The 23,653-nt window shown below is 42.6% G+C and overlaps 2 protein-coding genes across 3 annotated transcripts; both read left to right on the forward strand.

The window, feature by feature from the left end:
* Positions 1-1,842: 1,842 nt before the first annotated feature.
* Positions 1,843-6,055, forward strand: ACTRT3 (actin related protein T3). Of its 2 annotated transcripts, none has more exons than XM_081911315.1 (2): positions 1,843-2,187; positions 5,009-6,055. In XM_081911315.1, exons 1-2 carry the CDS (start codon positions 1,985-1,987, stop codon positions 5,925-5,927), a joined length of 1,122 nt encoding a protein of 373 aa, XP_081767441.1. In that variant the 5' UTR covers positions 1,843-1,984; the 3' UTR covers positions 5,928-6,055. The 2 variants fall into 2 exon arrangements, with proteins under 2 accessions (XP_081767441.1, XP_081767442.1); XM_081911316.1 differs by having other exon boundaries at positions 1,848-1,988.
* A 966-nt stretch (positions 6,056-7,021) lies between these two features.
* On the forward strand, positions 7,022-17,488 carry LOC309369943 (uncharacterized protein). Its single transcript, XM_081911430.1, has 6 exons — positions 7,022-7,993; positions 9,479-10,828; positions 12,662-12,770; positions 15,344-15,434; positions 16,057-16,159; positions 17,378-17,488. Exons 2-6 carry the CDS (start codon positions 10,748-10,750, stop codon positions 17,456-17,458), a joined length of 465 nt encoding a protein of 154 aa, XP_081767556.1. The 5' UTR covers positions 7,022-7,993; positions 9,479-10,747; the 3' UTR covers positions 17,459-17,488.
* Positions 17,489-23,653: the final 6,165 nt, after the last annotated feature.

Genomic DNA, 23,653 nt, shown 5'->3' on the forward strand with positions numbered 1-23,653 from the left:
AGTGTGCATAGACAGTAGCCTGAATTGACCTTGATCTCCAAAACTGCATTGTTCTTTAAAAATATACCAAATTTGCGGTTTTGAAAAAAGTTATTGAAATTCTCCTGTGGTGCCTCTCTTCTCTGAGGACTTGAAAAGCAGCTAATAAATTATTTTAAGAACTAATGCATAAATCACAAACATTCAAAGAAATTAAGGCACAGTGACCAGGAAGGAGGTGATCCTCCAGGACAGAGGAATTTGTGCAGTTTTGGGCAGCCATTAAGAACACATTCACAAAGTGATTTTATCCAGCTACAGGGAGCTAGGCATAACCTACTGCAAGCCCTTAATAAATTTGTAGGTGAACCTTGCAGTGGACCAAGGTAGAGGCTTGCACCCAGAAGCCGGACAAACACTCAGCAAATTTCCAGACTATAGAGCTTATAATTGAACTCATTGGAACTTAATTCTGACTATGTAAATTTAGGGTTATTCTGTGCAGAACTGTTTGTTGGTTGTCCTTCCTTCATCATGTCACACATTGTTCATTTCTTTCCCCCCCCCAAATATTATTTTCAGTAAATAAACATAATAAAAAAGAAAAGATTAACAATAATAAAGACAAACAAAAAATAGGAGAAAAAGAGAAAAGAGAAAAAAGATACATACAACATATTACCACTTAATTAATTAAAATTAAGTGCCATCCATCTTCATAGACATAGTATTTGACTTTCTCAAATCTTTTCCATCCGAATTTCTTAGTAATTATATGTAGCAGTTTCCAATATCAGTGTTTCAAAAGACCATATCACAGTCCTAATCATATTACATAGCTTTCCTTATCGTACATTTTCTTATTTATAAATTTAATTCCATTTTAATCCTAGGCCTAATTGTTTCTTTCAAGAGGTTACATATCTTTAATATTACAATATTTATTCAAATAGTCTTTAAATTTCTTCCAGTCTTCTTGGTGTTCCTCTTCTTTCTGGTCGCGGATTCTGCCGGTGAGGTCAGTCAGCTCCATAAACTCCATCATCTTCAAACACCTTGTTCATTTCTTCTCTCATTTGTGGATCATGCAAATCTGCATTATATGCTGAGCATGTTAGTCAGCAGGTGAACCTTCCCCTAACACCTTTACAGCTCTCTCATTCATAGAAAAATCTACAAATATGTAAACAGATGCATAAAACAAAACGCAAATCTGGATCACTGTAACTTTATTTCTGCCCCAAAAGTAGCTGAATTATGGAGACAGGACATATTGTTCAAAGTACTGTATGCTCATATTGCCTCCTAGTGGTGCAGCAATAAAATTGCTAGCACACTTGCAAAGCTAAACAGAGCCTGATACGATTTCAAATGTATCTCGTCTAGTAGTCCCAGGCATAGGAATCCCTTTTGTCCCAGAAGCTTCATGCTTGACACTACTGAACTACGTATAGCAGTTTGCAACAAAAATTCATTAACAGTTAAGAACATAGTCTTGTTTTTGCTTATATTGCATAATGGCGGCTGGCTGAAGGTAGCAGCCCAGAGTGGCTGGGGAAACCCAGGCAGATAGGTGGGGTATAAATAAATTATTATTATTATTATTATTATTATTATTATTATTATTATTATTATTAACAACTTGGTGGGGCATTGCCCTGTTCACCCTTATTGTATTATCAGCTCCCACTGGGTTCTTGAGGCTTGGAATAATGATTCACAGTATGTGCACAGAAAGCAAAATGAAACAAAAATCCTTCCCCATTTCCTATTCATATAGATATTCACAGCCTTACAAAGCTTCAGGAGAAGGTATCATAGCAACATGTAAGTCACAATAGAGCCAGCCACACATGCCTGGGAAGATTGTTAGCCTTACTCTTCCCCCAAAATAAGACAAGCCCACTGAGAGTCAAGTGCCCTGAGCAGAAACAGGCAGCAGCAGAACCATCACTCAGGGAACCACCGCTCAGGAACTAGGCAGAAGCAGAACCAACTCTCAGGGATGGGTGAGCTGCCACCAGCTGTGGTGATAGACAATGGCTCAGGTCTGCTCAAGGCTGGCGTGGCTGGGGACAAGGAACCGCGTGTCATCTTCACCAACCTCATAGGCCGCCCCAAGGCCAAGTCTGTGATGTTGGGCGCTGGCCAGAAGGACTTCTACATTGGAGATGAAGCGCAAGCCAAGAGAGGGATCCTCTCCCTCAGGTGCTTGGAAGACGTGGGGGATTTTGAACCGTAGGGAAGCAATACATATTGCCTAAGCTAGTTTCTTAGGAGTGGGGGTGTCTAGGGAGGAAACAAGTGGCCTGAGATGGTACACAGAAGGGGAGTGGCCAGGTCATGCAAAAAGTGATTCAGGCTCATGAAGGCTATAGTGTCACAATAGGGTAGAACGGTGGTGGTGATTTCAGGCTTGGGGGCCAAATGCAGCCCTCCAAGCCTCTATTATCTGGCCCCTGGGACTTTGCCCAGAACACACACCCCCTCACTGGCCCTGCTTCACACTGGCATTGAGTGTTTTTGCCTGGCTGGAATGTGCCCTTTAACTCTGATAATGCCTCTTGCTTTCCTGAGAGAAGGTGTGTGAATGTGCGCAGAAACTAGCTAAAGGCAAATGTTTGCATTTGTTGCTCCACCCACTTTTCCCTTTTGTTCCAGTCACACATAGCATGCGGCCCATGGAAGGTTACCAAAAAAAGGATAGGAGCAGCCCAGGGAGGAGGGCAGTGGCATCAGGGGAAATGGCCAGGAGGAGGGGTTTAAGAGCAATGAGAGAGGGGCTGTGCCCATCAGCTGAAACAGCTGCATCCCTTTATCTGCAGTTGTGAGTCACTCTTGAAAATGAACAAATTAGAGATCAAAATGGATCAGTGATTATTACTTCAGGATATCTGCTCACTTGTAAATACTTAGCCTCCCAATACAACTGAAATTTACATTTTCCTTTTTGACCTTAAGGTTATTCACTGATTGGTACTTTCATATTTTTATTTTTTACATATAGGAGCACTGTGAGATTTTTTTTTTCCAAATTAACAAAGCTAAAATAGTCTTATTCGGGATAAACAGGTTTTGGGAGAGCTTCACCATAAGAAACACATTGGTCCTGATCCAAAGAGTTGTCCTGAAATTTTATTCAAATGCATGAGTCTGGTAAATTATGAAAAGCCCCACTGCTATAGGCTTAACCAAATTTTGTAGGCTGAAGCCAGTGTGTGGAAGCCCTACCTCAACATGGCTTCTGTTAACATGTTTAGGATTCAAAATTTAGGCTGTCATCTAACTGCACTAATTAGGTCAACATAAATGAATAGGACTAGTTCACAGGTAAAAGCATCTGACATGCAAACTGACTTATTTGCCGAAGATTCATAGTCAAATTCAAAATGGCCAGACTCAGGGGGGAAAGAGCTAATTTTGCAATCTACAGTCCGGGTGCAATTTGTTCTGGAAATGTCATGGTCCTATCAATGCAATGCCTAGTAACAGGGTAGAGTGAGTTTCAAAGCTCAGCTTATAATGGATTGATGGTTATCTGGAGCATTCCTCTATGGTTTGCAGTGTATCCAGTTTCACACTGAACTTTTCACCTTAACTCCACCACACATATGAGATAGGCATAAGGTAGCTAAGATCAGTTTGGCTTTGTTTTCTCATACTGTGTTTAAAATGGTGGTAGAAGGGCTGGCACTTAAAGGTCTTTGGTACACATCTATATTACAAATGAAATTGGTTTAACAGTCATGACTACCTCACCCCACTGAGAAGCACGCTGGCACAGGTACAGTTCCCAAGGTTTATTAGCTAGGGCCCATGAGGGATGTGTGAATCTATCAATGTTGGTTTTGCTCAGTTTTTAGTTTTTCCAGTCTTAAATTCAGTTCTCCACATTTCTACATCAGTTGGCATTTAAAAAAAAATATGAAGTTCTCATGTAAATGCATCAGCATTTTAGTGCATTTACCATCATTGCTGCTGTCAGTCTCCTCTGGAGTAAGGATATGGGATTCAGCTGTATGTCATCTAACCTGGTCAGAGGACTCTTCCCTACTGAACAGCATCTACGGCAGGCTGCTGAGGTGTACATTGAAGTACAATAAGACCTGCAACTGCAGTTGGCACTTCCAGGAGGCTGGAAAAGAGACTTGCCACCATTGCTCTGCCTGACAATAGCCTTTTGGTGCCGCCAGCCTCCTCTGCAGGAGATGTGGGAGCCCTGCTTGTATGTCATCTTTATCCCCACTCTGAACCTTATTGAGGCTCCTTTGGAAAGTAGCAAGACCACTACCAGAAATTTTATTGTTGGTTAACTTTTGTTTTTGCTTTGAGCCTAAATTGGTGTATTGGGGGGATGCTGAATTTATTCTGTGTTTGCTAAATTGTTGATTTTTGTATTTTTAATTAACTGACATGTTCCATATGTTGTGTATTATTTTAATGTTTTGAATGTTTGTTGTAAGCTGCTTTGGGCATAGTTTGTTGTGGGAAAGTGGCATATAAGTAAAATCAATCAATCTAGAAAAGAATCCTTAAATCCATGACAGTAAAAAAAAAAAGTTTGAAACTGCTTCTGATTCAGCATGGAGCCACACTCTTCATGAGGTATTTATTTTCATTTACTACAGTTGTCCTCAAGGCAGCATATATGGTTCCTCCTTCCCTTCCATTTCATCCACAAAACAACCCTAAGAGGTAGTTTAGGTGTAAAGTTAGTGACTGGCCCAAGGTCACCCAATGAACCACACAGCTGATAAAGAATTTGAAACCTGATGTTCCAGATTCAAGTGCAACACTAGACACACTTAGCACTTTGGTTATTTTCTGATTCAATGTGTTTTTACATACACTTGCACATGCAATACATAGAGAGTACATAAGATGCTGGCAAATTTAGTAGTACAAGAAGTTTGCTATGTGCTTTCACAAGGGCACATAGGCACGCTGCATTTTAAAGCTGGGAATGCTAAAGGTTTTGGGCATGACAGATTATGATAATATAATACCACCATCTTCTTTTATTCTATAGATATCCAGTGGAACATGGAATTGTCACTTCCTGGCCTGACATGGAGAAAATATGGAAGCACGTTTATGATAATGAATTGAGGTTAAACTCCTGCACAAGACCAGCTCTGATAACAGAGGCACCACTCAACCCACTGGCCAACCGTGAACAAATGACAAAGCTGCTCTTTGAAAAATTTGAGGCACCAGCTCTCTACGTGGCCATCCAGGCTGTCTTGGCACTCTATGCAGCAGGTCTCACAACAGGTTGTGTGATGGATTCTGGCGACGGCGTCACCCACACTGTCCCAATATTTGAGGGCTACTGCTTGCCTCATGCTGTTCTTCGGCTTGACCTGGCAGGCCGGGATCTTACAGAATATCTCATGAGGATCCTGAGGGAGAGTGGCATTGCGTTGGTGAGTACAGCTGAGAGGGAAATTGTGCGAATCATCAAGGAGGCTCTGTGTTACGTGTGCTTGAACCCTGAGGAAGAGATGGCTAAAAAACCTACTTCAATTGAGAAAACCTGGAAATTGCCTGATGGGCAAATAATTAAAATCCACAACCAATTGTTCCGCTGCCCTGAGACCCTCTTTCGCCCATCTAACATTGGCATGGAAGCCCCAGGTATTGATAAACTGCTGTTCAACACTATAATGAAATGTGATATCGATTTGAGGACCACTTTGTATGCCAACATACTCCTTTCTGGTGGTTCAAGTCTCTTTCCTGGCATTTCTGATCGCCTCACAAAGGAGTTGATTCGTATGGCTCCCAAGGACACAGAGGTGATAGTCCAAGCACCTTCTGACAGGAAGATCTCTGTCTGGATGGGAGGATCTATCCTGGCTTCTCTCTCTGCCTTCCAAGAGATGTGGATATCCAAGGAAGAATATGCTGAAGTTGGGGCCAATATAGTACACAGGAAGTGCTTCTAGATTCCTGTTGTATTGAAACATTTTTATTTAAAAAGCTGTGGGGAAGAAACACAAATTCATGGCATCCTTGGTGAGGCTTTTAGCCTCACAGCTTTCTGAAAGATGAATAAAGGTAACACTTCCATGCATACTTGTTTAGGGTACAAATTTGGGATTGTCTGTAGAATAGACTGTAGCCTTTTCAGGCTTTGTCTTTGGGTGGGAAGAGCATTGCACCCGGGAAGGGAAGTGGGAGTCAAACAGACACTCAAGGGTTAACCAGAGAAAGAGCTTTTTATTCCTGCTATCTGGAGTAACAGGAAAGGAACCTGTGTGATCACTCACAACCAAGTACAAGTTCTTACAGGGAGAAAAGCTGAAGCTGTGGATTTTAGAAGAGAGGAAAGGCAATTTTGGGGCCTAGCTACAGTTTTAGGCCTGGGGTGATTCTGAAGCCTGGGGTGACTTCCCAGACAGGATTTGGGTATCCTGTCCCTTCAAGACTACTTGTTTATTGATGAAAAATGACATGCTTGCAATCTATAAGGAAAAAAATGACTTGGAGGAAGGTTGTAAAAAGCAAACTAAGGCACTAGTTTTTTGTTTCAAGTATAGGTTTAATTAAATGTTTCTTTCATATAGTTCACCAGGTCCTTTCTTACAACCTCATTCAGCATAAGATCCCAGTTTGGCATGTTTTACCATTAAGCCAGAATGGACTTACCATGAAGCACTGCAAAGCAAAATGCTTTCGGCAACAACAGTGGCTTTTTATGTTTGTTGTTGTTGAACAAAAAGAACCGTCCACATGGCTTTTAACTGAGGAGAGGGGAGGGGATAAATCAATACAGCAAGAGGGCAGACGAAGCCTTCAACGATGTGTATATATGCCTACAAATCAAGGTTAACATTAATGTATCAGGTGAACGAGGTAAAGCTTATACTGCGATACGTTTGTTAGACTTTAAATTATGTTCGCAAGACCCATGCCTGCTTGTGAAGGAAATGGGAGAACAGTGGTATAAAGACGGGCGTGCTGCAACGTGCCTCCGTGCATGTCTGAACAGTTCGAATAAGGGCCCCAAACGCAAAGCCTACGAAAACCGGGGGGGGGCTGTAAAATAGGAGCAACACCACACAGTAAACTAGCAAGCAAGCATGTCCTGGCATGCTGCTACAAGCAGAACGACCTCACCATGAACTTCCGCCAGAAGATGTTCCCGCCCACGACCCGCAGCCAATGAGAGGCAGCGCGCGCTCCGCCTGCTAACCAATCAAGCGCCGCGGAGGCCGCGCAAGCGCCGGAAGAAGCCAATCAAACGACGGGAAGGCGGGGCAAGCGCCCGAAGCGGACCGGCTATATAAAACCGCATGTCGGCAACATTCACTCCGCAGGCGGCCGAAAGGTTCTCTCCCCCGGGTGGGGCTCATCCCCCCCCGTTCTAACCCTAATTAGCCGTTTAACGGCTCTCGCCCACATTCGCTGTTTTGACCGTTGACTTTCAGCGATTCGAATTCTTTTTTCAAAAAACGTCACCCGTGTAACGGAGAGGTGCCTTCTCCTCCGCCTGCCGCGCCTTCTCGCCCAACTCCTTTCTCCTGAAGCGGCCAGAGCCCGACCCCCGGTAAAGAGGCCGCGGTCAGCCTGGCCCTGGGCCGCTGCTGCCGCGAAGGGTTCGGCCCTGTCAGCCTTGGGGAGCGGCGCGGCCGGCTGAAGGGCGGTTGAGGAGCTTGCGGGCGGGGACCGGCGCCAGAGCAAAACAAGCCAACCGGGCGGTGCTGCGGTTCCCCGCGAGCCGGTGCCGCGCGCTCCTGAGCAGTGGGGCGCGCGGCCGACGCCGCCCGGACACACAAAACTGTTGCTATTGCTGTTATCCTCGCTCCCCCCCCCGTCTCACCCACTCGAAAGGGGAAGAGGGAAGGAGCTGATGATGGAGGCGAGCGCGGAATAAATGCGCCTTAAGAAGCAATGCGGGGAGAAAGTTGTGTCCTTAGCCCCTCAAGTTTGGCTTAAAAGAAGCCCCACGCCCACCATGGGGGGGGGGACTATAGAGTTTAAGGGAGGGAGGCTCTGTTGGTGCAGGATGGTAAGAAGACAAGTTTGGTACAGGTGCTGCTCTCTGCTGGTAGCTTTTCTCTTTCCTCCTCCTTTTGTATCTTTGTCAGCAAAGTCTATGGGCAAGGGAGTGCTTTGCTGGTTCATATAGGCTCAGTGCTTAGGAATTGTTCATAGGCGCCTTGCAATTGTACAGTGGTGCCTTGCAAGACGAAATTAATTCGTTCCGTAAGTTTTTTCGTCTTGCGAGTTTTTCGTCTTGCGAAGCACGGTTTCCCATACGAATGCATTGAAAATCAATCAATGCGTTCCTATGGAAACCGCCTTCCGACCAGGTCCGGGGACAGTCTGTCCCCCGACCTCTTCTGAAGGCTGGGGGGGGGAAGGGCTTTTCTTCCCACCCCCAGCATTTTAAAAAACCCCGGGACAGCAGAGGACTTCTCCGCTGTCCCGGGGTTTTTTAAAATGCTGGCGGGCGGCAGCGAAGGCTTCTTCAATTTCTGTATTCTTAACATTATACTGTAAACCACCCTTTTTATACTGTAAACCATACTTGATCTTAAGATGAAAAGCAGTATATAAATTTAATTAAGAATAATACTTACCATATTTTTCACTCTATAAGACACACTTTTTCCCTCCTAAAAAGTAAGGGGAAATGTTTGTGCGTCTTATGGAGCGAATGCAGGCTGCGCAGCCCATGATCAGGTATAGCTGCGTGAAGCCTCTTCAGCACAGCGGGAACGTTCTCCCGCTTCCCTGAAGAGGCTTTGCGCAACTATCCCTGAAGCCAGAACAGCAAGAGGGATTGCTGCGCAGCAATTCCTCTTGCTGTTCTGGCTTCAGGGATAGTTGCACAAAGCCTCTTCAACAACATTTGATTCAGAATATTTTTTTTCTTGTTCTCTAAAAACTAGGTGCGTCTTATGGTCAGGTGTGTCATATAGAGTGAAAAATACGGTACCTGGTACCATCTTGTAAAGATTGAAATGTATATAAATAGGTTTTTTTAAAAGAACTCTTTGTTTATTATTTGGTTCCTTACCTAAGATTTTAAGGCTACAGTCCTATACACACTTACCTGGGAGTAAGTCCGTTTGAATTCAGTAGGACTTCTGAGTAGCTATGGATAGGATTGTATTGTTGGTGATTTTTAAACGGTATTTCCCAGTTTTCAGGATTGCATGCTTTCCTACATCTACATAGACAAGAGTGTTTATATGACCTTTTGGCATAAATACTGTCTGAAAACGTACTATTCCAACGTTTTGCTGCCAATATCAGGCTCCAATTGTTGAACACATCCAATAATGTAGGCATCCTCAGTGGGATTTTTGACTTTGATCAGCATGCCTTCCAAAACTACTTTTACAAATCTACTCAGTTTCAAACATATTTTTCCAGGCAAGCATGGTTGGTACTAGTCACATAGTTATCCAGATCTTACTGCCTTTAGGATTGTTGGATAATTATTTTGCTAATTGTTAATGGTTTATTAATTATGCTTTTATTTAAGATCTGAGGAGCTTCTGAGAGAGGAGAAAACAGCTACCAATGAGATTAATTCATTGGAGAGAAAAATTGAGCTCTGGCCATTAAGTACTTCAACAACAGGAAATATGCTTTATCAAGGCATGCTTGTAGTGGATAAAAAGACACAAAATCACCTGCCTCCTGGAGTAGTTGAGCTTGATAAATTCCTTCAACAGACGGGGGGAAGCAAGGAGGTTGGGATGTATATGATCACCAAGAATTTTTGAAACTGTGGACAAACCATAAAGGAAAACGATCGTACATTGATGAAGTCCTTGATCATCTTCTTGACAGAACAAGGGAGGATATTCTGCAGCATGAGAAATGGTATCAATAATTTCTGATTTTAGAAGCACAAAAAAAGGAGGTGAGATAATGTTGCTAATTAGCGTTTGCCATTTTAACAACTTTGTGTCAAAAGCGATGAGACAGTTTACCCTCTTTTCTTCATCTCTAGCTCTGTTGCTATGGCTTTCTTTTCCTTTGCTGGCAAGCAGGAAATACTAAAGGTAAAGGAACCCCCGACCATTACGTCCAGTTGTGGCCGACTCTGGGGTTGCAGCGCTTATCTTGCTTTATTGGCCGAGGGAGCCGGCATACAGCTTCCGGGTCATGTGGCCAGCATGACTAAGATGCTTCTGGCGAATCAAAGCAGTGCACAGAAACGCCGTTTACCTTCCCGCCAGAGCGGTACCTATTTATCTACTTGCAATTTGACAAACTCAGAGCACACCAGAACTTTCACGCACATAATAGTTCCTGCGAACAAGGCCCATGAGGTGGGCGGTTGCAGATCCGCCGCCTTCAGAGGGTCTCGATCCCCGCTGCACCATGGCTCAGCCGGTTCTGACGGTACTGGATCCCTTTATTTGCGGGAATAATGGACGCGTTAATCGAGGCCCAGACGGCATATCGAGCAACGGTGGTAGTTTTCAGACATGTGTATGAAACCAGCAAAGTCCCGTGTAACCCTCAGTCTCCACCTTTCCTCCCGCAGCCACAAGCAGAACCTCACTCAGAAGCCCGCAGAGACGAAGCTCAATATAGTTTGAGGGTGATGGGGGATATTTACTTGCATGCTCCTGGTTACCACCCCTAGTGCTACCGTTGCTAGGGCGGTCATTGTGACAAGCCCTCAGACAGGGCGGGGCTGCATTGTTGACATATCACCGTCGCCTATTGACGACGTGAGGCCCGTGACACGGAGAGTGAGCACGCCCTGCATGCGGCTAAAGGGGCGGAGCCAGCCGGCATGGGCACCAAGCAGAGGCAACTTCAGAAAATTTGCCACCGTTTAAATAGGAAGCGCGTCGATGGGTTGGGGAGCATTGACGTGAGCATTCTACATTTTCTTGTATAGGCGCTTGTGATCATACAGGGCCCCCGGACGTTTCACGATCTATTGACCCTGTGCCACCACTGCGGTTGCTTTCTTCGCTGCCACCACCCCCCTTCTCATGGGGACATACGGAGTCCAGACAGTTGTTAATATAAACAAATAATCAAGTTTATTTTTAAGTGCAGGAATAAGCGTATGGTTTCGGTTTATTTTTCTCTTGTCAGTTTCTTAAATCTTAGTTCCTAACAACTTCAATCTGAATTATTCCCAACTATCTAACTCCCTAAGAATTCCTCTCACTCTCTCACAATACAACTCGACCAACCCACTGCCTATTCCACCCTCTTCCTTCTCCAACACCCAAGCCTCCACTCCCAACTGACAAACCTCAACTCCCAACTCCCAAACCTCAACTGACTTTTCAAAACCTCCCACTCTATCTTTTACTCCCCCCTTGCCTTCTCACTGGCTAATCACATCACACCCATTTTAACCCTTTCCTTGACCCATCCTAGGAGGCAAACGCCACAGCGCTTGAGAGTTACTAGTCTTCCAAAATAAAGGCCTTTTAAAAAGAAGAAAATCTGGAGGCTTTGCGTTGCTTTCGCTGAAGCCTGGAGAGCGAGAGGGGTCGGTGCGCAGCGACCCCTCTCGCTCTCCAGGCTTCAGGGATAGGTGCTTGAAGCCTCCGGAGCATAGCGGGAACTCGCGCTGCGCTCCGGAGGCTTCAGTTTCCTTTTGCTGAAGCCCGGAGAGCAAGACTCTCCTGGCTTCACCAGAGAGGGAGAGTGTGCAGCGCCCCTTCAGCCAAGCGGGAGGAGAAATGGAAGGGGCTCCGTTTCTCCTGCATCTTCGCTGAGCAGAGAGGGGGAGATTTTTTCCCCCTTGTTCTTCCCCTCTAAAACAAGGTGCGTCCTATGGTTGGGTGCGACCTATACAGCGAAAAATACGGTACATTTTTATCTCTCTCCTGCTCCTTCTCTTCCCCTGATCTCTATAGAACAGAGCTTTTTACTCAGTCTACAAGTTAAAAATGATGCTATTTTGAAATTTTGTTTCTTATGTTATATGTTCATATGCAACCAAATTGTAAGTCTATGCAAATATATTTATATATTTTGAATTTTATAAAATCATCAAAAAACACCAGAGCTGTTTCGTCAATTCTCAGTCCCCCTGTTGCCCCAACTTGTAACTTGTTTCTCTGCACTTCTGATGTTTGTTCCTCTTTGTTTGTTAAAATGGCATTAGCTCTTGTGAATTGTGTGCTTAGACAGTTGTGCATGCATATAAAATTGTGCCGTGTCTGATACTTGTTGGAATACTTCTTTCACAGTATATCAAGATCCTGCAGACCAGTACTAAAACTTAATTCCCTATGGGCTCATGTGATTTTCCTAATGACTTTGCTGCTTGTTAGCTATGATAAGCTACTGGTGTAATGCATTATAAAGTTACATTGACATACTGGCAGCCAATTTATCAATATGAAAATTTGGAGAAAGATAGTATAAAAATTGCTAATTTTAGAATTAAGAACAATTAGGAATGGTCTGGTTTAAGTTAGGAAAGTGTTATTTTATTTAGAAGATACCAAACTTAATGTCTCAACACCTTTAACTTGTATTTTTTTAAAAAATAAAAAATCAAATACAACTAATTGCAAGGAGTATGCTCTTGAGTATGCTGTCATCTAGTGGTATACTGTAATATTAACATAAGTAAAGAGGTGGAAACCAGTTTACTTAAAGAAAATGAGACCAAATATGTGTATATTTTCTTCTAAGTTTCTGTCACATGCTGGATTATATTAGTTTTCTGTTCTAGAGGGTGGCACTCAAACCAGTGGATTCAAATTACAAGAAGGAAATTTCAGCTAATGAAAGAATGCACTTGTTGACTGACTACTACTACTTTGGCGATCACTCGAAGCCAAGTTAGATTGTCTTCCATGAACACAGTCTTAACATTGAATCCGTAAGTGACTGGAGACAGTGGAACAGGCAACCTCATTCGTTGGTTTTAATTCTAGGCTGGAAAGCATCCTAACAGAGGTTCTGTTGTAGATTTTCTGCTTTTGCAGGTGATTAGTCCAAATGATGTTTCAGTTCAATTCCAACTCTGATGTTGGAGCTGTACATTTAAAAATGAACATCCTGATTATTCAAGCCCTGGAGGAGCCAGCTGGAGGACACACGGAAAAGTGGCTGCTGCTAGGCGGGGCAGCTGAGCAGCCTAAACAAAGCCTCACTGCACCTCCAGTCTCTTTCAGACATTTCCCACCCTCACTGAAGTCCTCTCTAGGCTCTGGAGAGGGTCTTCTTGTGAGCCACAAGGACCCTCCAGCTCTCTTTCTCCATTTCCTGGTTAGATTTATTTCCCAGTGCCGTGTGTTAGTCAATCACACGTAAGTGGGGGGAGGGACACCTGCAATTCAATTATCCATTGTCTGTTTTTACAGGTGAGGTGTGAGGCACAGAGTCTGAGCAGCAATCTTGTTGACTTTTGCATGAGAAGAGTTATGCCATACCAGGGAAGATATAGTCTGTTTTGGCAATGATAAACATTTATCTCAATTGGAAAACCATACAGTGCTCTCTATATTTTTGATCCGCAACTTCCATCATTGTGTTTGACTGCTGGCTGGGGAAGATTTGGGTTATAGTCCAAAGCATTGAGACGGCACCAGGTTGAGGAAGCCTGGTCTAAAACATCTGAGTGCTGTCCAACGCAGTCCTGCATGTGTTCACTCAATCAACCCCTGCGGAGCTTACTCCCATGGAAGCAGGTACAAAATTGTGCTGCTGGTGTATAAGTTTGTTTGGCAAAGCTCCTGATCTACTGTGCAAATTAATCATCAAATAACTTAGGGCAAGGCCCTTGTGTTTCTAAGTAAATATCCACTATGCATAGTCTGCCTAGCTTTCATCTAAAAACCACAGCACTTTTATAGTAGAATACCCCATGATTGGCATACCATGTGCAAGTATAATAGTTTAACAACTTAAGTGGGTGCATTCTGCTCTAGCATTATTTCAGGATTGTATATCATTTGACATGGTGTCAGACAACAGCTGACCAGAAGGGTCCAGGTTCAGTCTGGCATCTCCAGTTGGAGGGCGTGGAATTGGCTTGGAGAAGATCTTTGCCTGAGGCCCAGGACTTGCTTCCACTCTATAAATGATGTTGGGCTACATGGATTACTGGTTTGAGACAGCGTAAGATAGTACCATGTATTCATGAAACAACAAAGGAATAGCTATTAATGAAATGATGGAACACTGCATTTTTAAAAACATGGGTGAAATCCAATAGTGCCAATATGCCAGTGAAATGGAATACTACTGACATAACTGATTTCTCACCACCTCCTGCAATCTCCTATACAGGGTGGCCCAAAAGTAGGTATACAGTTGAATCAACGAAATTCATCAGCAACAGATGAAATGGGTACACATAACTGACACACAACAAAGTGGCAGTTAAATTTCAGGCTGGTGGAAAGAATAGTGGAGTCAGATAAAATGATTATTTTTCTTTACTGATACCATAAATGATGACAGCAAACGAGTCAAGAACAAAGTGGATTCTAAAGCAGTATACTTACTTTTGGACCACCCTGTATGTGCCTGTAAAAACCAGCTTCAGAAGGATGGAAGCAGTTTTTGGTAGTGCACAGAGTGGAGGAGAGGAAGGGGAAGCACCATCCTGCAAACAGAATCACACTCGTATGCCATTGGGTTGGAGCCAGAAGACTAGCTGCTCTTAGTTCCCCTTGAACCAATGGGACAAGTTACGAATTGATTTTGTTCCTGTTGATTTCAATGGTAACTAAGTTCAACTCAGTCTGTTTTGAATGAGCATATTTTTTTTTCCCAACAGCAGATGGCAACATACTTTCACTAGAAGTAGAAATAAAGTGTAGATCTCACAGAACTCGCAAGATTGAAGATACCGTACAGTACTTAAAACAGTTAAACATTTAAAATACATTTCTTTGATCATGATAGCATATTTCCCTCTAAACCTTTACGTAGTTGCTAATGCAAACTATGAAGAGCTCAGATTTGGGGGGTATTTTTTGCAGACTACAAATAATAAAATAATTGCTATGTCTCCTGTTCCAAAACAAGTGAGATGAAAATACACTGTTATGAAATCCCATTTCTGCCCATTGAAATTAGGTGTCTATTTGAGTGTGTGTGTGTGTGTGTGTGTGTGTATGTGTATATATATATATATATATATATATATATATATATATATATATATGAATGCATACATTCACAAGGTATTGTCTGAATGCACACAAGACACACACCCTTGCTAAAGCTAAGCCATTCTGAGTTTGGCCAGTGATGGCTAACCTCTTGGGAAGCAAATTTTTGTTCCATAAAGGAAGAAGGGCAGGATATAAATGTCAGAAAAGAAATAATAAATGCATTCTAAGTGAATATCAAGATAACATGCTTAAGGAAGCACCTGCTAAATTGTTCTTAAAATCCATAGACTGCAGTGGGATTAAGAACTATGATCACACGACTGCTCCATGTATGCACAGTTATTTCCAGCTGCCGACCTTAGATTGTATCATGCAATAGTAAGTCCACCTTACTATATGTGTAGTAGTGCAGGATTGCTTCCTTGAGCAAGCAAGCATGATAGTTAATCAGAAGTTGTGTTTTACTTTTAAGAGAATTGCATATAACATATTCCTTGGATTAGAACAGCATATCCAGACCTTAATCTCTAGCACTGACCTTGGCAAAGTCAAATTAGTGCGATCCACTGCTGATCCAGTTTTCTGAGCTATGGATTCCATTTTGTGTGCCTGTACTTGTCCATTATCAACCAGTCATTTGGAATTTACAAGTCTGTGTGCAAGACAGACTTTCCAAAGTGCAGGGTATGGCAGGCAGATGCATTGGCCAATCTGATGCCCTCCAGATGTTTGGAGCTACAACTCTCAAAGCTGAAGGGAGCTGTACTCCAGAACATCTGGAGGGCACCAGGTTGGTGAAGGCTGGCTTTTATAGTAAGAGTGCTTGTCTAAGTACTTCTGTTGTGCTTATATGAATGGCCTGACATATAAACAGCAGAGTAATTGAATTTGTTGCCTATTCCCCCACCCCATCCCAGTTATTTACTTTATTTACTTCAGAAGAGTAGGTACTTTGAACAATGTCAGTGAACAGATTTTGGAATAATTCTTTTTGCCATAGCTATAAAGATATTGATTGTACTGTGGAATGCATCATTGAAAAACACTGCTGGGTGGAGTTCATCTTCAGTGAAAAACTGGACAGCTGCAATAAAGCAGCTCTGGTAAGCATGTATTGACATTTAAACATTGCCTTTGGTTTTTTTGAGCTGTCAAATAACAGGTGTCTCATCCTGAAAGAACGATGCGATGATCTGCTGCTGTTGTCTCAGAAAAGGTGTGGATATGTTGCACTGGGATATATAATTGAAAAATAGAGCATGCTAACCCCCTAACTAAAAAAAAAAGGTAATAGGTTGGATCTAGACTTCATCATGCTTAGGGGTAGATAGAACTCATTGATCTCAGTGGGTTGTGAATTTAAGCATGGCTATGTCTGAGTCCAACCCAATGTATGCTTATATTCAAGACCAAAGAGGTAACCACTCAAATATTATTCATATTTACCCGTAGTTTATTTACAAGATGTATGTTCTCTGCAGGAAGCAGCCAGAGTAATTTAGAAATTGTGAAGTAAATACTCTTGCCTTTTTTCACAATGTCTCTGTTGTGCTGCCTAGGAAGGTGTAGCTGTGGTTAAAGACAAGTATGTGTAAATATTATCCAACATTATATTATATTACAATCTAGTAAATGCTTCATACTATGTTTTTAGTTATCATTGCAAAAGTGAAATTAAAGGAACTAACTGAAATCTCCTAATTTTGTTTCCCCCGCCCCATAACCCATTCCCTTAGGTAAATGTCTTTATCTGCATGTTTACAAGAGAGTGTTCAAATAGTAAGACAAATTGTGCTGGATCTTTTCATGTGCTAATTGAGCACTTCTAAACCAAACATAAGAAATTTTATTTTTTCATTTTTTTCAATATATATTTTCCCTGGCCGTTTGGTAGTGAGTGGTGTACCTCTCTGATCCTGTTCCAAAAAATTATCTGGGATTACAGCAGGAATCTTAACAGATAAGTAGGGAGATCTTCGGTGCTGGGTTGAGTAGAAGTCGCCCCTCCTGTAATTACCTTGATTTTAGTATATTTTTCTTTGTGTTAAAATGGGCAATCTTTCAGTCTTGGACATGTCTGATCTTGATCCTGTTAACTAGAGATTGTATGTCATTATTTTGATGTGCCTGTTCTTGGTGCTGTCACAGTTCCTGAAGAGAATGATGCAACACAGCTGACAGGCAGAACAAAACACATTTTTCAGCAAAGACCGTCAAACGGTTCCTTCAAGGGCAGAAGCTTGTTGGCTTTCCATGCACAGAATTGTTAGTTAGAAGTTAAATAGAGCATTGTGTAAACATGGGCTGCTCTTTCATTACAGGTGACCAAGAATATATTTCGTTTCCATCTGTGTTGGCCTTGCATCAAGTCCAGGCTTAAGATAAGGCCTAAGATTAATTGATTGCTGTTCTAATAAACTCTTTGCTTATAAGTACAGTTTAAACACAGATGCCCTCCTTAAACATCCATCCTGTGTCATGGTATATTAGGGTGTGTGTAAAACATATTCAGCTGTGTGTGTAAAAAAAAAGAAGTGTTTAACCCTTCACCAGACTGAGGTATTTATTTCCAAGGTGTAAGAGAACTAGAATTGTTCTGAAATTCAGAATAGGAAAGATTTTATCATTGGTATCCGGAAACAAGGAAAGAAAATGGTTAGTCAATTATCCTTGAAATACCTTGTGGATTTATTTGGTGGTTTCTTTGATTACTTGTTCATTTGACAACTAACTCCTGGACATGTGAAAACTGACTAGAATAAACACCATTGTGTTTGAGGTACTATGGAAGTTCTGAGGATCAGCCCAATACATTTTGCTCCTGATTAATGAACAGTGAGAGCCACTGATTTAGTTGGGTTAAATAATAACCATATTCTAATTTTATGAAATGGAAAGATACAGGCCTCATGCTCTTAAACATTAAAGGGGAAAACATTGCTGTATACTTTGCTGATTTTTTAAAAGTCTTGTAAATTCTAGTGTTGTACACTGTAGCATGTACTAACACTGCTAGCAAGACCTGAGATCCCTTCCAGATGACCTATCTATTGTATATCCATCCTGATTTCCTTGTACAAAGCTTATGTGCAGTTAGATTATATGAGGTCTTAACTGAGCATTTCTTCTAATTTTACGATACAGAGCAATTCATCCTGATTTTCTTGCGGGAGCACTCATAGTTCATAATCTGTTTCCAGATTTCCAAGTACTGTGCAGTATTTGATAGGAAAGGATGCACACTGAGAGCATTTCTTAAGACATACTTCAAGGACAAAATCAAAACACTTCAGTAAAGCCTAAACATTAATCAATGTAAGGATGTTCTTGTACGTCAAGTACTACATAGTATAGCTTGCCAATGACCTCAGCATGCTAGCCAACGCTGAAACAACTAGAGTAATTACAGATTACATTAAGTATCAAGCAAATGCCAAGAGTCAACTACTAGACAGTTCTTTTATGCCTTATTAAAATAGATCCTTCCCAGAAGATTCAGACTAATAAAACTGAATTTTATATAGCAACCAGGGAAATATTTATTTATTTATTTATTTTTATGAAAACATTATCCCCTATTTCTCCTTGACTAACATTCCAGCTTGGCAGGCTTCTGTTGCATAGAACATATGCAATATATATCCTCACACACATCCCCACCCCATTCCCGCAAATTACAATGATAGTTTTGAGCCCAAATCTTGCTGTAGTAAGACTATTTGAAAATAAAGGGGTTAAAGTTATTTGCAAGTAAGCTGTTCCATTGGTATCAATAACTACATAGGGGACAAGATCCCAGTTGCTTTCAAAAATAAAATCATTTTGATTACCCTTTTAAGAGACATACACAAAAAAGTACCATGCACAATTGATGTGACCTTTCCTTTGCAGTACGGAATCAATTTTCTGTCCCACTGCAGCCCATCAGATGGTAGCCCAGTGGGCTCTGGTTTGATCCAGTGAATAGCCAGTTTGCCCATATTCAATCCCCCCCTCCACCTTTTAAAATCAATTCATGTTCATCACATTGAAACCCCACTATTCCCCCAAGAAGACTGCATGTCAGGCGTCCTCATTCTTCATGCTTAGCACCAACCCATGAGTTAAGGTAAGCTGAAGATTCTAATGTCACCCAGTAGGGCTAGCCCTGCCATTAGTCATTATGAGGCAAGCACCTCAGGTAACAGATGTTGTGAGTCAACACTGTCTTCCACTGTTGGAAGACAGCTATCCTGCTGCCATCAGGTGCAGTGGAGGATGCTGTCCTGTCAAAGTCAACCCAGTCATCTGCTGTTCATGGAAAATGGAGGAGGTGGTTGCCATCCTGTCCTTTGCCTCAGGCAGGAAAAAAATATCCTGGGCCAGCTCTGTCATCAAGTAAGCTTCATGTTCAACAGGGCCTCTTTGTTCAAATTCTAACACTAACACCATACTGACTAAAAGGAGTGTGTTGTGAGGGCAGGGAGGGAAATGTGAGAATCTGTATTAGATTCAGTAATGAACCACTGTTTACCAATGACCTGAAATGAATTTTCAGCTATTGGTCATGGGGAGGTCAAGCCTTTGTGGGAGTCACTTCCACTGAAATCTTGTAGCACTGCCTTAATCATCAGTCTGTTCCGTAAGTCTGCTATTCTAGGCTGCATCAACAGAGTCCAGATCAAGGGAAGTAATAGTACCACTCTAGTCTGCCTTGGTAAGACCACGGCTAGAGTGCTGTGCCCAGTTCTGGGTGCCACAATTTAATAAGGGTGTTGACAAGCTGGAAAGTGTGCACAGAAGGGCAACCAAGATGATCAAGGGTCTGGAAACCAAGCCTTATGAGGAGTGGTTGAGGGAGCTGAGTTTGTTTAGCAAGAGGAAACAGAGGAGATATGATAACCATCTTCAACTATCTCATGGAAGACGGCCAAGATTGTTTCCTCCTGCTCTGGAGGGTAGGACACAAACCAATGGCTTCAAGTTACAAGAAAGGAGATTCTGGATCAAATCAGGAAGAATTTTCTGACAGTAAGAGCTGTTTGCCAGTGGAACGGTCTCACTTGAGAGGTTGTGGACTCTCCTTCCTTGGAGGTTTTTCAGCAGAGGTGGGATGGCCATCTGTCATGGATGCTTTAGCTGAGATTCCTGCATTGCAGGGAGTTGGACTAGATGACCCTTGGAGTCCCAACTCTATGATTCTATAACATGAAGGACCATAGCTCAGTGGTAGAGCATCTGCTTTACATATGGAAGGTCCCAGGAACAACCCCAGGTAGGGCAGGAAAATACTTCCAATCTGAAATCCTGGAGAGCTTCTGCCAGTCCGTGTGGACAATACTGAGCTAGATGGACCAATGACCTGACTCAGCATAAGGCATATGTTTCTAAATGTGACTGGTATCTGAGTGCCAAAATAACATCAAATTATGTCAAAGCACGTAAAGGACCATAGACATGACTTATTCTTCAAAGAAAGCCAGCAGACCCCTCCCATCTCATCCTGCTTATACTACCCAATGCGACAGTGAAATGTGTGGCTTCAAAGTAGCCTCAATGGATTTAGGAGAGTAAATAATGCCACGGCACTAAAGGATATGTAATTAATTATGACCACTTATTTCATCTGAAAAAATAGCGATCATGCTAAATGAACCATGGACACAATTTCAACCACATCACAACTATTGAGTGTGTTTTTCCAGTGATGAACATTATGCTAGGCTGGAATTTAGCCTTTGAAGCAGAAAATAAATATGGGGAAAAAATGCATCTGAAAAGAATGCTATTGAAAAGAATAAAAAGCAAAGCACTATTGTTTTCAAAATAACAGCTGGTTGTTGAAGCAAGCAGTTAATGCTTCTTTTGGCTCCAGTGGAGCAAGAACGGGTTTGTAAAAAGTTGGGTCCATCTTTTGTTTTGTTAGGATTGTACCGAGATTAAGCGCTGGGTATAGTTTAAGACGCTTTATCTATATCCTGCCTCTGATTTGCATATTGATGGCTGAAGACAATGAGTTAGAGAATTGACACAATCCTCTGTGGCTGGTGAGGCTGTAAGACAAGGATTTGCGCAAGGCCACTCAATGAACTTTGGGGTTCAGCCAAGATAGAGACGACATCATCATCATTATCACTCTAACTTCCTTTTAGAGCCACAAGCTGTCGTCCATCTTCTGGTAGCAGAGTCCCTAATTTGACCATGCTATGTGATAAAATACTTATAACTGTTCTGAACCTTCCAATACTCCACTTTCTTGGATGGCTGCAGGTTCTATTACTGGCGGTGTGGGGGAGTTCTTTCTAACCACTTTCTCCTCTATCATGTTTCCCCTTACTCTCCTTTCACCCAAAACGTAACAAACCCTATTGATGATTTGGTCCCTGGTCTCCGCTTCTGAAATCCAGCACTTCTTACCCACTCCAATGAATGCTTCCAAGCTTATTCTAGGGAAGTACCCAAGCCGCTTCAGCCATTAGGCAGATTGAGGAGCCTGCCTCAGGTGGCAGAATCCCTCAAGGTGGCACTGATGTTGGCCAAAATCGATTTTGGCCACCACTTCACCAGCAGCAAGAGGCAACAGGACAAGTGGAGAGCAGCATTGACGGCACTAGGTATGGTGGCGCCGGCGGCAGCAGCAGCAAGGCAGGACCACACTTTCCATTTTGCCTCCAGAGATGAATAGGGGTACGTCACCCCTGAAAATTACAATTTAATTTGTAAGCTGAAGAAGCTGGATTCCAAGTGTTTTTCTCTTTTCATACAGAAGAGTGAATTTTTAAAGAAAGTAAGACCTCAGGAACAAAATATGAAGAAGAAAAGTCGTAACCAACACCGACTGCAGCATGTTCCCGATTATTAACCCTCATTTGGTACTACTTAATCTCCAGAATGTATTAGTGCCACAAGGAATATATTTGACAAACTCTAATACGTTGACTACAGTTAACAATTTACCTACAGCTGTTGCTGGGCTAATGGTGTCCACCAGTGGCAAGACCATTTTAATTACCATTGTCATCCATCTCATGAAGCTTTATGCATTTGTATTATTTATGGAGCTTTCCTGCAACTGTTAGATGACTCACGGACAGCCGAGGGATCAGGAGTTCAACTTATGTTATGTTAGATGTTATCACCAGAGAGCAGCAAAGGGCACCTGGGTCACATATGTGAATTTGACCTCTGGTGAAATGAGTTTGGGGCTAGCTGTATTTAAGAAAAGAGAAGGAAAAAAGAGCAGGCTCACTCTGCAGAGACAGTACTGGGTAACTGCACCCTCCCCATCTATTAGGTGCTGATGGTTTCTTAAGAGGTGCTGAGTGCCCTCATCTTCTGCTGAAAGAAACTAGAGGATAGATGGAGACACTCCATGCTTTTCTCCACTTTTGTGGAGTGCATTTGTTGTTAAGCTGTGTATAGTCCGCATGCCTTCCCCTGAGATTGTGCTTATTAGTACAATGTCTTCTTCAAATATTACAGGTCTAGGGGACCTTTGCAGTGGCATCGCAATGGGGGGGCGGTGTGCCCCGGGTGCCATGTCTGCAGGGGTGACAAGAAGGCACGCCATGGGGGCTCGCAGTAGCGCAAGCAGCCATCATGCTACCGCAGCAGCATGTGGAGGATCCTCCATTCGTGGCTGCAGCCACAAGCAAAGGATCCCGGCACCAGCGGCAAACCGCTATGTACAGTGCATGTGTGGCTTCGCACGCATGCGCTGTATGTAATGACACCGCACATGCACTGTACTTAGCGGTTTGCCACCAGCACTGCTCCAGCGCCGTACAGTCAGTGCCAGATCCCTCTGTCACCGCTACAGCCACAAACGGAGGATCGAATGAAGGCTTCATACAGCACATGCATTGTATATAGCAACGCCGTTCATGTGCCTTACATAGCGACGCTTGCCCTGGGTGTCACAACGCCTCCGTTCACCCCTGGACCTTTGGCCCTACAGATGTTGCTTAACTACAACTGCTACCAGTTCAAGCAAGCATGGCCAATGGCTGGAGATGATGGGAGTTGTAGTTGTAGGTGTTATGCCTGGTGGACTGCAGTACATCAAGCTATTACTTGGCCTGCAATAGTGATATCCTCAAATGGGCATTCTGGTCAGAGACATTATTTGGCTTCCAGCTGACTTTAAGAGCCTAAGTAGTAATGGGGGAGAAATTCAACTTGGTTCACATTTAAAGGCAAACCTACACCAATTCACACTTTCTGAAACAATAAGGACTAAAACACGGACAACTGTTGTAATTTGCATGTCCTCTGAATTTTCAGTAGTCTTTTCTAGTCAACTAATGTGTACAAAATGCATATACCAGCTGAGGCAGACTTTTACCATCTTTCATAATATGGTGCTCTGTTTGAAGCCAAAATTCAGCACTCCCTAATGCATCTTCCCAATTATGGATCGCCTCAGTTTTGCTCCCCCTTGACTTGACAACCTGTATGGGGGAATCACCCTAAATCTGGCACCGATACTAGGAGAAAGTGTTCATGCATATATTCGTGAAAACAACGTGGAGAAATGTGTTACATTAGGAAAAACTGTTGCAAAATTCCCTGTATTTGGAAGAATTGCAAACAAAATTGTGCATATCAGGAGAATTTTG

The sequence above is a fragment of the Podarcis melisellensis genome, assembly GCF_964234715.1.
Source record: "Podarcis melisellensis genome assembly, chromosome: 5".
NCBI classification, from domain to species: Eukaryota; Metazoa; Chordata; class Lepidosauria; order Squamata; family Lacertidae; genus Podarcis; species Podarcis melisellensis.